This window comes from Ochotona princeps, chromosome 6 (assembly GCF_030435755.1).
Source record: "Ochotona princeps isolate mOchPri1 chromosome 6, mOchPri1.hap1, whole genome shotgun sequence".
Taxonomy (NCBI): Eukaryota; Metazoa; Chordata; class Mammalia; order Lagomorpha; family Ochotonidae; genus Ochotona; species Ochotona princeps.
Window position 1 is genome coordinate 78,558,898 of NC_080837.1, and position 17,092 is coordinate 78,575,989.

Sequence of the window (17,092 nt, forward strand, 5' to 3'; positions counted from 1 at the left end):
TGGTGGTCTGTGGCCCAAGCCTGGTTTGTGCCACCGCTGGTTACTCCCCTAACACATGCAAGGTAAGAATTTTTAGCCAGTGTGCCCTCGGACGAAACCCATTTCTGTTGTCTTTTTTCTCAAGACCTCTAAGAATCCAGAGAAGGGCAGATCCATGGATATGTAGAAATAAAAGGCAGAGATGAATTTGTGTTTTGTTTTTTATCAGTTTTCATTACCGGTTTTTAATGCACTTGCCTGTCTCAGAATTTTACAAAGCCATAACAAACACAGAAATTTTCTTTGCTCACCTGCCAGCGCCTGTATTTTGCAGGAAGGGGACTGAGGCTCTGATGGGCTTCTGACCTCCCTTCCCAAGGCTTTCCATCAGCCACCCATTGTGCATTTGTTGGTCACCCCATCCTCTGCCCCACATTTGGCACTAAAGCAGAGCCAGAGAGAAGGTACAGGGAAGATGTGCAGACTTTCCTGCCCATGTTTGAGCATCAGTACATCAGGGAGTTTCGTGCACCTGGCATTCTTGGCTAGAATTCATGTCGTCCTGTATTCAAGTTCTACACTCACTGGCATTGCTTCCTGCCTATCTGCCGAGGACACTGAGGCAGCATTTGGGTCCCCAGTGATGGCGGCCTGTCACTCAGTGTTATGGGGGCAGCAGTTCTGCTTCTAGGTAGAGACCTGGGAAGGCAAGGACAGAGTTGGGGACCACGTCTACAGGTACTCTATGCCAGTGCATTCATGCACTAATTTCTTACATTTCATAATAACTATAAGGTAGTATTACTGTTATTGTTCTACTGATGAGGAAACTGAGGTGTACAGAGATGAAATAGCACGGCCATGGTCACACAGTAAGCTGGCATTGCTGTTTTGGTCCCAGGAGGCTGTTTCACTGCACTGCCTGTCCTAAGCACAGTGAGGTCCTGTCACAATGAGGAGAGCCTGACGTAACCATTCCCCAGAGTGGCTAAGGGACATCTAAAGGCTCTGTGCCTTTATGCTAGGTGAACAGAGCTGAAACTCAGCCAGCCCAAGCCTGGTGATATCAGCCAGTCAGGGAGTGCCTTGGCTCAGGAAGGGCAGGTCAAAGGCTCAGCAGTGGACTTCAGATGGAGTGGCCCTGGGAAAGGGCAACCAGGTGCATCCTGACCCAGCTCTGCCCACAACACCATTGGGCATGACTATGAAATCTAAGTTGTGGCCATATTAGATTTAAAAAGTCTCGAGTCTGAAATTTACAGTAGCTTCTTGCCACACACAGAGAGACATGCATATACACACAGAGACACATACATACATCATTTTAAGCCTACATACCATCTCTGTGTTAAGGACAAAATGTAGTGGAGGAGATGGGGACACAAATGGCTCTTACACTGATGATCATTTGTCAAGTTGAAAGCCTATCAACCTGGTATGCGTATAAAACGACTGAGATTGCAGTGGATGCATAGATTAACAAAATGTGGTCTGTCCATACAATAGAACATTATTCAACCTTAAAAGGAATAGGAAGATCTAGCACATGCTGCAACATTAATGCCAGGACCTCATGATAAGTGAGATAAGCCAGTGACAAAAGGATAAACCCTGCATGGTTCCACTTACCTAGAGATACCTGGACGTACCTAGAGGAGTCAAACTCATGGAAACAGAAAGTAGAGTTGTGGTCAGAGGCTGAGGAGAGAGGGAGTTAGTGCTTAGTAGATGCAGAATTCCAGTTGTGGAAGATGAAAAGGTTCTGGAGAAGGAAGTGGGTGCATTTTCAAATCACTGGGCTGTACACCTATAAGTGGCTGAAATAGTCATTTTCATGTTTTGTATATTTTACCATAATAGCTGAAATTATTGTGTTGACAATATAATAAGGTTTAAAAATAACTATTCTGTAAACATGATTCTCATTGGCATGTAAGGAGTTACTAAATTGAAAAAAAAACTTGAGATGCAACTTCTGTAAGCCCCCTGCATGTGGAAGTTGATGCCCAGCTAGCTGGCAAGTGCCTGTAGGGCCCAGGAAGGCAGAGGGAGTGCCTTGCCCAGTAGGAAGCACACTGGGACCTCAGTCTGAGGGTACAGAAAGTGACGAGCTCTTATTCTCCCGTTTATCCCCCAGGTAGCAGCAACGGAAGACCTTCTCCCAGCCCAGGTTCCGGTGCATGGAGAGAAGGAAGAAGACAGTTTCCTAACGGGTTCCATAAACATCAGGTTAAACATTTTCCTGTTTCTAGCCACATGAACCAAAATTGTACCCACATAGGACCTTGTACAACCAAATGCCATCATAATCCAATTGCCTAAGGTTACAGATCACTGTGTCTGAGACACTCAGTACTCCTAGCCTCAGTTTGCCGAGTTACATGAGCTTGTTTCTCTATTTGTGTAGAAACGCATGTGGGCACAGAGAGGTGAAGCACACACCACAGCCAGTCAGAGTTGGAGCTGGTGCCCAGGCTAGGCCTACAAGCCCACCTCTAAAACACAAGCACTAAGCACACAGATCTCTATGGTGACTATGAAAAAACAGTCTGCCCTCACTGGCAAAGGCATTAAACACACTGCCTAGTCTGTAAAATCACTTACCTCCTTGCTGGTAAAAAAAAAAAGTATCCTCATCTGTACTGGGTTCAGCAAACTTTTCAGAAATGTCCAGGCAACCAATCTTTTTGGTTTTGCAGGTCTTATGACGTATTTTTATAGTTCAACTCAGTCGTGTGCACTAGCAGCCATAGACAATAGGTACATGAATGGGTACGGCTGTGTTCTAATAAGTTTTTGTTTTTTTTTTTTACCAGAACCAGTGATAGACTACATTAGGCCCATAGGCTGTAATTTGCTTGTCCCTTATTTTTGCCAACACAAGCTGGCATTTGCGTTTGATCAACCATGACTCAGCCCAGTGACCCCAGAATGGGTTCACTAAAGTGAGTCATTCCCACATGTGATGTGATGTTTGCTTTTCCCCAACAGTTGCTGCCATTGTCAGCATAGGGTCAAGTTGCCAGATGTCCATTGCAGCTTTCTGACTGAGATTTTTCTTCCTAGGAAATTTGGCTTCCTAATAAATTTTGACAGATTGTCATTGTGAATATGACAACTCTTAGAGAGATAGCAAATAGTTTAGTCATCACTTTCAGCAAATTTGGATTTCATTCAACGAATTGGCCTAGAGTTTTTCTTAAGAGCTGGAGGAAGGATCGGGTCTGAGATTGATGGGATGGCATGTTAATGAGAGCAACATTTGGATATGGTGGATAATGCAATTACTTCATGAAAATGTAACATATCTATAATCTGAAAGAGGATTAGAAATTGAATGACTCCAAATCAATCTAAATAGTCTAAGGTATTGCAGTATTTGGGGTTTTTAAATATTCTTGTTTATCTCCCCCAAAACACACACATAAACACGCACACATGCACTCCAGTTATTATTAGAATTAAGAGAATTTAAAGCAAAAGGTATTAGAAATACTAATGGAAACTTGCTTTAGACTGAACAGCCTGCTGTCACAAAATACCTTAAACTAGGTGGCTTCCAAGTAGCTGAAATATATGTCTCACAGTTGTAGAGGCTGAGTGGTCTAAGATGATAGTACCAGTAGATTTGGGTTCTTGTTGAGGTCCACTTCCAACCTCATAGATGGCACCATTCACTCTGTTCAGTAGAGAAGGAGCAGGAGGTCTGCCTCAGGCTACTGTTATCAGGGCATCAAGTCTCATTCCTCAGGACCCCTCACCCTGTGATCTAATCACCAAAAATCCCATCCCTTAACACCATCATCATGAGAGTCAGATTTCAACCTACGATTTTTAGGAATCACAGATGTTTTGACCATGGCATTCTTAGTCCTTTTTGGCATGTGTGGAGGAATGACATTTTGGTTTGATTTTTATGGCACAGTATCTTCCATGAAGAATAAGGAAGTTCTCCCAAGCCAGTTGTGTAGCCACAGGTGGCAATGATGCATTTCCTCTGTCAGGTCTCATTTATTCATCTGCATCATCGGTGAGATGCCTTTTCTCTTCTTTCCCACAGATGGATGGTTTCTAGTCTGCTTCCAAACCCCACCTCGGCTGAGTGCTGGGCAGCACTTCTACATGATCCTATGACTCTTGATATGGACGCAGTCCTGTCAGACTTTGTTCGGTCCACAGGGGCAGAACCTGGTCTGGCCAGAGACCTGCTGGAAGGTGAGCATACTCCCTCCTACCCCCCACCCCACCTGCCTAGAAGACCCCATTTCCTGACAACAGTAGTACTCAGTATTTGGCCCATTTCAGAGTAGGAGAAAATGAAATTATTTCTGACTTTTGTTTTGAGTGTGGAATAGACTGCCCAAATCTCTATAGTAAAAATGAGTAAGTAATTAAATAGACTTTATTATGTGTTAAGTCCTACAGATACTGAGTCAAGGCTTAACAGTAATGATTTTTAAGAAGCTATATTTAATAGAGCAAATAACAAAAAATTCAAGAAAATAAATTTATATGAGACCTCATCTTCTGTCCTGACATAAAAATACATAAGGATAAAGTTTTTAGTGGAAATGAAATAGCTGAGTATCCAGTAAAGTAATTGGAGATAATTAATAAGAAAGAAGACAAAATTCATTTTCAGTCTTTTCAAAAACATTTCACTTGCTACATGAGAAGTGTGCACTGTCCATATGATGTTTGGTTCAGGTATATTTAATGAAGCAAAAATTAAAGTTTTTACAATGAGTACTTTTATTTAGTAAATTATTTTGATGATGGTGATGACAAGGAGATGAGGGAAGAGTCTGTTACACCTTTCTATAACCATCAGGTATGTGAGGGGAAATGTATTATAATGATTCTTGGCTTCAAATGCATAGACTGCCATTTGTAGAGTTAGTAAATGCTTCAGGGATCCTAAGTCACATTATTGTTTGTCATATGGGGAGAATAAGACACTGTGCAAACAAAAATATCTTTTCAGCCCTATGGAAAATTAGGAACTGGGGCCAACATTGTGGCATAATTGATAAAGCTGCCACCTGCAATACCAATAACCCATATCTGTTCAAGTCCCAGCTGCTCCACTTCCAATCCAGCTCTTTTGTTAATGCACTGGGAAAGCAGAGGAAGATGACCCATGTTCCTTGGGCCTTTACACTCACACTAGAGACCCAGATGGAGCTGTAGCCATTTGGGGAGCGACCCAAATGTGTGTGTGTGTATGTGTGTGTATGTCTCTCTCTGTATAACTCTACCTTTCCAAATAATAATAATAGTAATAGTAATAAATCTTTAAAGAAAAGAAGAAAAAATCCTCCACCCGTTAGAGGATTAGAAAAAACAGTGGCAAGAACATAGTTTTAAAATTTCCTTCAATTGTCCAGAAATTCAAACTCAAGGTTTAAAATGAAAGGTGCTTAGGGAGGGGTGGGGAGAATCCAAGTACCTATGAAACTGTGTCACATAATACAATATAATTCATGAGTTAAAAATAAAAAAATAAAAAAAAAAAGAAAGGTGCTTAGACACGTTTCTCGGTATATGAGAGCCAAATGAGATACCCACCTCCCGCTCTTCAGATTCTGTGTATTCCTGCCTGTTTCCCCTGCCTTGTTAATTTAATGACCAGCAGGGTGGAGAAATAGGTTGAGACTGGCAGTGAGTGGGGTTCAAGATCAAACTCACCCATTTACTGTTTTCTTCTGTTCACCTGAGTTTTCTGTAAATTTAGCCAAACCAACTTTACAGGGCGGTTGCAGTTATTAGAAATTATGATAAGATTCCTGAAGGGAATGGCACATACAGGATCTCAGAATAACAGAACACAATGCTTGTGGTTGCTGATATTGTCACTAGTACAGGCATTGTTAGTGGTTTCCAGACAGTTTTAAATGGGAGGCAAGTATTATCAATTTTTTCTTAATTTTGTTTTTAAAATTTTAATACAGAAAAGCGGACGTTTTGGCATAGGTGTGCCTTTGGATGCATGTGTAGGTTTGTCTCATCACCACTGCCGTCAGGAGATGGAAGCACTTCCTCACCTCCACATACTCCCTGTGCTCCTTGGGAAATTGCGCCCTCCCCACCCTAGCCAGTGGCAACCACTGCCTGGTTGTCTGTTACTTGTGTTTATCTGCTTCCAAGAATGTCAGGTCAGTGCAGTCATCTGATTGCCTGCAGAGCCAAAACTTTAAAGCTGGCTTCTTTTCACCCTGCAGGATTCTTGTGCCATTCACCCAAATAGTGTCTCAATCGTTTGTTTGTCCTGGGGGAACAGAACCCATTTTATGGATTGCATGGAGCCTGTTTGTTCAGTCTTCTGTGAAAGAGCATTTCAGTCATTCCCAGTCTTTCACAGTTGTCAACCGCGTGCACAGGCATTTAGGATCAGGTTTGTTTCTGCTGCTGTTGTTACTGTAGCTTCAATTTCACTAGAATAAACAGAGACGGTGTCCTGTTTCCAGTGATCAGTATTCTGTTTCACTTTATAAGAAACTACCTACTGTTTCCCAGAGGGCATACACCATTTTGCATTCCCAACAGCAACACCTGGGGCCTCAGCTCTTCACATCCTCACCAGCATTTGGTATTTTGTTCCTTTTACTTTTTTTCTCTTCAGTTCTAGCCATTGTAATAGGTGTAGGATGTGTCTGCTGAAAGTTCATGAAAAATGTGTATTATTTTAAAAAAATATGCATAGCTTTCAAAACATTTTAGCACCAAAATAAACTCATCATTTAATTCCATTTTCCACAGACTTTTTGAAATCCTTTGTATGGTGGTATTTCTTTGTGGCATTAGTTTTCATTTCCTGAATGACTAATGATGTTGAAATTTCTTTCGTGTTGCTTTCGCCCTGTGTGTTCTCTTTTGTGAAACATCTGTTCAAGCTTTGTGCTGTTTCAAAGTGAGTTATTTGTTCTATGCTTGACTTTTGAGAGTTCTATGTTTATTCTGAGTACAAGTCATTTGTCACATATGTGATTTGCAAATATTTTCTTCCAGTATGCTTGACTTTCCATTCTTTTTAATGGCGATTTTTGTGGAGCAAAAGCTTTTGGTTTTGATGCAGTCCAAATTATCAACTATTTATTTAAGGATCCTGCTTTGAGTGAAGTGTGTAAGCACCTCTGCATAATTCCAGATCAAGAAGGTGTTCTCCACGTGATTCTAGAAGACTTTGATGTTTTGCAGATTGAGTTGTGGCCCACTGTGAGCTGATTTTTTAATAACGTGAGATTTAGCTCAAGATTCATTTTTAGACATATAAAACAACTGGTTGTCCTGTTGTTTCAACACTGTTTGTTGCAAGATTATCCTTTCTCTACTGAGTGTGAATTGGCTTTGCACATTTGTTAAAAACCAACTGAGAGCTTTTGAGGGAATCTACTTCCTGTCACTGATTCTATTCCATTGTACATTATGTTTATTCTTTTACCAAACTGCACTTATCAATCACTCTAGCTTTGTAGTGAATGTTAAACTCAAGTAGCATGATTGCTTTAAATTGGCTTTGTTTTTCAGAAGCATTTCAGTCATTTTAATTTCTTTGCCTTTCTATACAAATTTCAGGATCACCTTATCACCTTATAAAATATCCTGCTGGGATTTTGATTAAAATTATGTTAGCTCTGTAATGAATTTTAACTATGTTGAGTCTTTCAATCCTTGAGATATCACAGGACTCCTTTTTCTTAAGAGCCTCTTTGAATTTTTTCATTAATACTTTATAGTGTTTAACACATAGATTTTTAGTAGATAACTACATTGTTTAGATTTCTAAGAATCCTTAGTTACTACATGTGTAGTTTTTAAAACCTTGAGCTTCTATTTTTCACAGCTAGTATAAAAATAGAATTAATTTTGTATGTTAATTTTGTATCCTGAAATCTTGCTAAAGGTAAGTTCAGCTACTTGTTCTAAGGCATTGTGGGGTGGGGATTTTCTACACTAATAAAAATGTTATCTTTGAGTATTTATTTATTTGAAAGGCAAAATGACAAGGGGCAGTGTTGGAATGAGAGAGAAAGAAAGAGAGACCTTCTATCCAATGGTTCACTCTCCAGAAGGCTGGAGCAGTGGCAGGGCCTAAACGCTTGGGCCATCACCTGCTGTTATCCCAAGCACATTAACAGGAACCTGAGTCAAAAGCAGAGCAGTGTGGAATGTGCATATCACAATCAACAGCTTAACCTGCCACACCATCGGCCCCTTATGTTGTCTTTAAGAAGTACAGTTTTGTTTCTTTTTTTCCCATCATGTGCCTTTTCATTTTTCTTGACTTTTTTCACTGCCTTGGCCTTCTAGTGAAACAGACAGAAATGGTAGGAAAAAAAATCCATCCTTGCCTTGTTTGTAATCTCAGAAGAAGCATTCATTCTTTCACCATGAAGCGGAATGTTCGCTATTAAGTTATTGTAGAGCCTCTTTATTAGATGGGGGAAATTTACTTTTTTTTTTTTTTGAGACTTTATTGATTTAAAAGATAGAATTATGGAGAAAGAAGGAGAGAGAAAGAGAAAGAGAGATCTTCCATCCACTGGTTGACCTTCCAAATGGCCACAGAAACCAGAGCTGGGCCAGATCAAAACCAGAAACCCAGAGCTTCTTCTGGGTCTGTCTTTTGGGTTTCAGCAAACCAAACAACTGGCTGTCTTCCACTGCTTTCCCAAACACACTAGCAGGGAGCTGGATCGGAAGTACAGCAGCCAGGACTCAAACCCACACTTAGAGTGGATGCCTGTGTCACAGATGGCGGCTTCACCCACTACACCACGGTGGTGGCCCCAGGAAATGACTTTGTAAGCTTGTTCTGAGTTTATCATGGATAGATAGATTTATTTTCTGTGTACTTCCTGTATCATTAATCCTGTAGTGAAGTAGGTTTTTTTTCTCTATAAACTATTAATGGACTATATTACATTGCCTTCTCTTAGAAAGTCACTGTTTCAGCCGCTTCTCACTGCTTGGTTCTTGTTTGTATCTTTGGTTTCTTCACTGAGACATTCTGTGTTTTTCAAGATTATTCTGTCTCACTTATGGGAAAATATTCATAACAACTATTTTAAAGTCTTTGTCAAATAATTCCAAAGTCTGCTTCATCCCCAAAGCAGCTGTTGACATTTCTCTAAGGATTTTTATGTTTGTTTGTTATGCTAAATAACTAGGATTATATCCTAAGCACTTTGATATTATGAGACTCTGGTCATTGTTAAGCAAATGTTGTTATGCTTATCTTGGGAGATAAGCACCCTAGATGAAATCAGGCTTCCAAGTTCCAGAAGGCCCTGGAACTCTGGATTGTGATTCCAAGGTTAAGTCTTTCAGAAGTCTAGGTATTGGATTTTGTCTTACTTTTTGCCATCTTGTGACCAGTCTGGACTTTGGCGGTGACCTATACCCTGTGACAGTATTCAGAGTTTATTAAACTTGATTAGGCTCAGATCTACACGCATGCAGCTCAGGGTTGAACCCAAGAATTCATAAACAGCTTGAAGAGATTGCTTCCCCCAGTCCTGATGCCTTAGTATTTCAGTAGTTTTGGATGCGTGGACAAGTTCCCTCAGTCCTCCAGCCAACTTTGGTGCGTTGAGGTTTTATTCACCCTACCATGGCACACTGACCACACCATACTGGAGTTCACACAGCAGAAGATAGAATGAAAATCAATGAGCTTTTCTTTTTTTATTTTTATTTTTATTTTTATTTTTGATGATGTTTACAAAGTTTATAAGAGTGCGCAGGATCAAGGATTAGGGGACAGTAGGTATGATCAGTAATTCTAAATTTTCTATTTCTTCTTCCTGTTTCCGGAGGAAGAAGGGAAGATAAGAGAAGCAATATCCAGCCTCCCAGCTGCCTCAGTACTCAGGGATGAGGAACAACCACCCAGTATCAACCCAGGGTCCTGATGGGACATATACTCTGAGGGTTCTGCCCAAGAAGTTTTGATAATTATCAAATGATGCCCATCTCACCTGTCCAAGGATGAGGAAACCCTTCCAATGTCCATTGACTGACATAGTAACCTTAGATTCTCCAATTGCCCCTTTGCTGTCATTGTTTGGCTGGAGTAGTTGTCCAATTTATTCTGTTCTCCTTCTGCTGTGGTACCAGGTGTACTCTACAGGCCCCAATGGGCTGCCATATCCTTCATGTGTATCAGGGCTTGCTGTCTACTACTCTGCCTTTTCCACTGAGGATGACCAGTTCATGCAGGTGAACCTAAGGACCCGGCCTAGGCAACCCTCATCCCCAAGGGCTCATGGACCCAGCATCCACTCACAGGCAGGCCCAAGGACCTGGCCAGACGACAGGGCCCCACCAGACTCTCTGCCACTGGGGTTCACAGACCTGGGTCACCTGGCCCAGATCGTTGGACCCACCTGCAGGTGACCCAGGCCTCACCAGACCTCCTGCCCCTAGGGGCTCATGGACCTGGCTCCCACCACCCCCAGGCTGGCATGCCTCACCTCACCTTGGCATCCACCAGTGGGTACTGCAGCCTGGCTCAGTCCAGCCTGCCCCAAAGTTCCATTTCTTTTTTGTGGGTGCCACAGCCTAGCCCATTCCAGCCAGTCCCCAGTCCTGGTCCTAATGTGAACTGGCTAGTGTTGCAGCCTGACACAGCCCCTTCTGTACCCCATCCTGTTTCTCACATCTGCCAGAGGATGTTGTGAACTGGCCCAGCCTGGCCTACCCCCAGACCTGACCTACATGTATGCCAGCAGGTACTATAACCTGGCCTGGTCTGGGCTGCTCCTTGTCTTGGTTTTTGCGCTCACCTGCAGGGACTGCATCCTGACAAAGGAGTTTCCTAAGTTCCTTTATCAAGACTTTTCCCAGTAGCAGATGTTGTGCACACTGGTAGGCCCTTGGCCCAGGCTGACTTTGTCTACCTCTTGTCCTGGCAGGAATAGTGTCATCACCCAACTGACACATACTTATTCTGGTTTTTACTGCTGGGTGTTGCAGTCTAGCCACACCTGGTCTACACCCAGACACAGCTCTCACATCATTTAGCAGAAGCCGAGACCTAGCCCAGCCAGTTTCTATACCTACCTTGGCTCTTAGGAGTACCAATGGGTGCTTGAGTCTAGCCCAGTTTGGTGTTCCCCAGACCCAGTCCACAGCCATGCCAAGGGAGACTGCAGCCATGTCCAGCCCAGATTACTAACCCCGTTCTGGCTGTCACACTTGCCAGCCCAGCCCAGCCAGGGCATCCTCTTAGCTACCCCATCAGGCCTGTTCCCAGCCACAGATCTTATGCATGCCAGCAGAGATTGTGGTTCTACAGGAGTAGTTCTACAGTATCTACCTGCCCACAGATACTGGCCACAGACCTGATCCTCTTATGTGCTGGTTAGTGTCATGGCCCAGCCTAACATTACTCATCCCTGTTGCTGCTCTCACTGGTGGGTACTGTGATCAAGCCTTGCCAGGTAGGCCTTCAGCCCTAGCTTTAGTGTATGTGTCAGTGGATGATATTCAGTGATGGTTGATGCTACCTATCTCAGCTCAGGTCTCCCACATGTGCCGGTACTTTGTCCTCGCTCCAAACCACTTGGTCTCAGTCTTCTGGCTTACACGCAAGTACAGTGGTCCTTTCAATGGAAGTCCCACAATAATGAACCCTCACCTGGACATGAACCCTAAGGTCCCCATGATGCTCCTCCTGTGCCTTCCCCCAGAACCTCTGTAACCTTCATTCCCAACTCCCCAGAGCATGCTGCCAAGGACCCAAGGGCTTCACCCAGTGCCACTGATGCCCAAACCACCTGCTGCTACCAGATTGGCAGGTTAAAGGTCCCCAGGCCAGATCTGCCAAGGAGCCACCCAGTGAATGAGCTTTTCCTCGCCTTCTAAGGTCCTCAGAACCCTTGATTGTATAGGAAGCTCCCTAGCCTCAGTTTTAACTTCCTGCTGTCCCCTTTTGTGGTCAAAGAATTCCTTGATGTCTTAGGACACAGAAAACTAAGTGAAAGTGTTTTAGAAGGAAGAACTGCAAATTAGGCATTTCTGTGTTTTCTGTGAGTACTAGAGACCCTTTTCCTGGTGCTGAGCCAGAGCTTGGGGCTTGTGCTTCGACTAATATCCTTCTCTGGGTTTAGGACTGCGTAGTGTCTGCAGCCAGGAGCCTGGAGAATGTACACACTAAGCTCATCACTAGCTCTGTGATGCCTTGAATTGTTGCTTTTGTCCTCTGTCTGTGTCCCTAGCAGCAGTCACTGCACTCTGCTCAGGTGCCGTGGCAGCATTTGGCAAGAGAAAGGTGTGGTGTGCTCATCTTACCAGGACTGAATCCTGTCCATGTTTACAAAAGAGATTACCAGCTTCCATATGGACTGTCAGTTCTGTAAGATGTTAAAGTTATTTGGGTCAAGATTTCCCTGAAAGTTGGTGTTTCAGAAAAGACAGTATTTTCCTTGAGTGCCCTCTGTATGACCTGGGCTGGGACGTTGTAAATAATTTAGGGATTTGGATGGGTCTAAGGTATAAAGTGTTTTTAAAAATTTTCAGTGATTTCAGAAGTTGAGTGCAAAATACATGGATGCTCTCTGAAGCATTTCTTGTGTTACCTATTAATTTCAAAATTGAAAGTTTAGAAAGAAATCACTTAAATTGTATTTATTGTATTACAGAGGAAGAACAATGAAAAAAGAGTTATGTAATTGACAAGGACTCTGATATAAAAGGGACAGATTAGGCACAGCAAGACGCAGACAAATGAAGACATAGAAAGCAAGTAGTGGTCAGTGTCCAGATGGAAGACGAGGTCCTTGCCAGGGTCCATGTCTCCTTCATGTCAGTCCTTTGTGTGTCACCAGAGCAGGCCTGAGAAAAGTCAGAACAGATGACTCTGATTTCACAAACCCCATGAAAGAATGAGCGTTTGCATTTGGCACTCAAGTCCCTTCCACCTCTGGCCCAGTTCCATCCTTCCACCTCAATGCCCTCTGTGCTCTTTCAACCTCTCTTTCCTCAGACATCATGCACCTTTGGGCTCCTGCTAATGCTCAATGTTAATTCTTCCCACATAGCCCTGGACTCAACCCACATAGCCACTGAAATTCTGATCTCCATCATGAATCATCAATGAGCCCCACCCAAAGCTGGGACCCCACCAGCCTCAATAAGGTGACCCTGCTGCTATGAGACAGCAGTGTGCGTGCAACCAAACAAGAACCTTCACTCACATAGAGAGTGTAAACACCATGAGTGAGTAAGCATTTCAGCAGTTCTATAGAGAAGATAAAATTATTAAATCAAGGATGTAATTGTGGTGCAATTTTAAATTAGGGTGGTCATTCATGGATGGGCTTAACTAAAAAAAATAAGAAGAAGATCTGATAGGGATTTGAGAGATAAGAAGATGGCCTTCCTGTCTAGAATGAGTTAAAAGTAACTAATCATTCCTTTCCATCCCTCAGAACTTTCTGAATTTCTACAGATGTGCAGTTGGCACTTCATATTCTTATTTCGGCATCTTTGGATTTAATCAATCATGAGTCAGAAACTTCTGAAACAATTACATTGGTACTGAACATGTGCAGACTGTTTCTCTCGTCATTATTCCCTAAACAATATATTGTAATTATTTCCATAGCATTTACATTCTGTTAGACATTGCAAGTAGTCTAAGGGTTATTTAAATTATGGGGAAGGATGTGTGTAGGTCTGTGCAAATTCTATGCTGTTTCATACAATAGAAATGAGCATTTGTGGATTTGGGTATCCAGAGGGGGACCCAGGACCAACTGCCTTCCAATACTGAGGAAGGGCTATATTTGGCAATGCTTTCTTTTAAAATTAATCACATTTGTTTTTCTTGTCAAAATAGAAGTTCTTAAAAACAAGGACAATAGCATTGACAGTAGTAGCTGGCTATATAGGGTATTATATGTCAGATGCTAAGCTTTTAAATGTGAAATATCATTCAATTCTATGTTCACCATAAATTAGCAAAGGAAATGCTGATTTTCCCATTGTATACTCAGGAAATAGAGACCAATAGAATTTCCTGAAGTTGCACAACCAGAATATAGGAAAAACAGCAGCTGAACCCACTCATGCCACCAGAGGCTAGATTCTTTCCACAAAGTCACATCATCTACCAGTTGGCTTTGTACCTTCCCACCTTCTAGAACTCAACAGCACATTCACTGAATGCAATATGAACGCAAAAAAAAAGTTTTCACTCACAAATGAAAGAATGTTTCAGCAACTCATTTCTAAGATGGATAGCTTTTATTTTCAAGTGGTACTTGGGTAGATCACAAAAACCATTTAAGAAACAGAGCTAATCGCCAACATCCATGTCCAAGCTAATGTCTGGCCACTTTACATGTATTAAAAGTTAGTTAAAAAGATTGTTGTGTTGAGACCAAACATATGAGTGGTTTATGAAGTGACAGTTTCCTGCCTAAGGGGAAAGCTTGTCTTAGTTTTCCAGTAACTGTGAAGTTTGGGCTTTAATGCCCTACTGAGATATTCTTTCTCCATGCCCATGACTCACTTATGTTATCCATAGGGAAGAAAAAATTCCCTGTACAAAGTAGCCAGATTCATTTAGGGAAAACATCAACTGGGAATTAGCATCTCACCTGTTGTGAGTGTGATGTTTTAAATTGTTATTTTTATTTTTGATGACTTTTTCATAGTTGATTAAGGTGATAAGGGTCTGGGACTGCAGGAAGGTGGTTAAGGTCACAATTTCCACATTCTCTTTTTTCCTTCCTATAGCTGGGGAAAAGGGGGAGACAAGAAGAGAAGCCACACCCAGCCTCCCACATGCCTCTGCACCCTGGAATAGAGGACAGCCACCCAATACCACCCAGGATCCCTAATATGGGGCATGCTCTGAGGGTCTTTCTCATGAGGTTTCAACAGTTTTGAATTACTGCTAACCTTGCCACTCCAAGCATGGTGAATTATCTCCAGAACCCACTAGGTGACATAGTCCACCTTAGAGTCTCCATTTGCCCAGATATTCACTGCCAACACTTGGCTGAGGCAGTTGATCAATTTGTTCTGTCCTTCATCTTCTGTTATGGTACCAGGTGTCCTCTGCAGACTCTAATGTAACTGCCATATCCTCCATCTTTATGGATTTTACAAAATAAAGAGTGGCGATAAGTTAAATTGTATTCTCTAATAAGCATAGCGAAGCTATCTGTGCATCTTAAGACACATATGTGTTTATTAGTTGAGTTGATAATTTGAGAACTAAAGTTTTTAGACATGTTACAAGGAAATGCATTGTCTCTTTTATGCTCCTGGGCCCCTTGAGTTTGAAGTATTTGTGTGCATATGGTGTGCTTCCATGGTCCAGCTCACACAGAGAGGCAATTTGAAATTGCTTGTCAGTAATGCTATTAATATTTACTTTCATGCTTTGAAAACTTTCCCACAGTTTGGAGACGGCAACTGTCTATAATAATACTCGCAGAAGTGCATCCAAGAAATGAGTAAAGAGATGGGGGAAGTTTAGTAAAAGAAACAATTTGTCCTAAAGGTAAATATTTCACATTAGCCAACTACTGATCCAGAAATATTGTGACAGCAACCATGGAGTACACAGCGGAAAAGATGAATTCAGATGAAAGCAGAATGGAAAGCAAAGATCAGAGAAGTCCAGAGAGTCTCTGCCTGGAAACCCACAAGTCACCATTGCAACTGCAGGATGCTAAGCCTGCAAATCACATTTAGATATACAGAATGTTGGGGTGGGTACCAGAAAGAGAAATGAAACCACCAAAGGCTGGATATACCATGTGCATGTCCTCCTCTGAGAGCTGTTAGATCTGCTTAATCCCGAACAGAAGTATTGTCAGGTTTGCATGATCAGAGGACTGCCATGGACAAAACCACAAAAGTAAGCTGCTGACAAAATCCTAAGCAGGTGTTACAGAAGATTCAGATGTCTGATGGCGATTTGGCCAGAGCTGGGACTACCTTTTCAGGGAATCTATAGACACTTAAAGAAACCATTGGTTGCTGTTCTTACTATTCTGTCCCCACTAGGAACAACTCTCACATTAAAAATAATGCAGGGGTTGGGGTGGGGGACGGATCTTGCCAGGATCAGAGTTCTAAGGCCTGACCTGGCCCAAGAAGACAGATTGTCTTTACAAATAGATAGAGGCACTTAAGCAGCCTTGAACACAGCCTGAGATCCATTAGCACCATCTGTTGTGTCCTTTTGTCACACTGATCAATTAAGTCAATCTTGTTTCCCTCAATTCCTTTCTGTTAGGTTGCAACCCACAGATACCAACATTGCCTTAATGTATGGGCTTTATTCAAACTTCTGCCCCGTCTCAGCTGTGTGAAATTCAGTGCCCTGTCTGGAAAACCAACCACATTCATCACATAGTCTCGAGGTTGCTGTGTGAGTGGAGCCTCACCATCAACACGAGCTGCCATTCTGTGTTTGCCCATCTTTTTCATGTACCTCCATGCCTCCTGGAAGCCAAGTATAGGAAACGAGTGCCACCTCCTTCTGTGTCACACAGAGCCCCAACCCTGGGAACAACCTGTCCTGAGTGGCATTCAGTAATGTGAGCTAGGTTGACTCCCATAGAAGAGGGGGCAAGACCGCACAACAGTAGCCCTGGCAGAAGACACCCTGACAAATAATACATGCTTTTGAAGATAAGTAGCCCTGCAGTCTAAACCCAGTTTGACATGTTTTCTTGGGACAGCAAAAGGGAGGTTGCTGCACACTGTGAGAATTCCCACTTAATCTAAGTTTTCCTAGTGTGAATCTATAAGCATGAACTGAGGGCCTCTTGTCTGGATGCTGGAGATTTGGAAAGATAAATCTTTGCTTCCCCGGGTAATTTGTTCACAACTACGTGCTAACAAAACTTTATTTATACAGTTAGGCAGTTAATGGACTGCAGTTACCAACCCATGTTGTAGAATTAGAAAGACTGAAGAGCTTTATCAAATAGTGCATGTACACATGGTTTGAACGCTATCTCAGAAAAATCTAAAAATAATAGAAAGGAAAATGTTTAGGCATTCTGGAAAACTTGACCACTAGCATTTACTAGATACTTGGTAATAATTTAAAAATTATTGTTCGTGGTTTTTAAATGGGATTCTT

The 17,092-nt window shown here is 42.2% G+C and overlaps 1 protein-coding gene across 2 annotated transcripts in view; it reads left to right on the forward strand.

Moving 5' to 3' along the window:
* Positions 1-17,092, forward strand: part of OTUD7A (OTU deubiquitinase 7A) — a 287,564-nt gene that overhangs the window by 182,103 nt on the left and 88,369 nt on the right. For both annotated transcript variants that reach the window (XM_058666537.1, XM_058666538.1), the window contains exons 4-5: positions 2,117-2,208; positions 4,040-4,194. In XM_058666537.1, coding sequence (XP_058522520.1) covers positions 4,044-4,194 — 151 coding nt within the window. In that variant the 5' untranslated portion in view covers positions 2,117-2,208; positions 4,040-4,043. The remainder of the gene's footprint in view (positions 1-2,116; positions 2,209-4,039; positions 4,195-17,092) is intronic.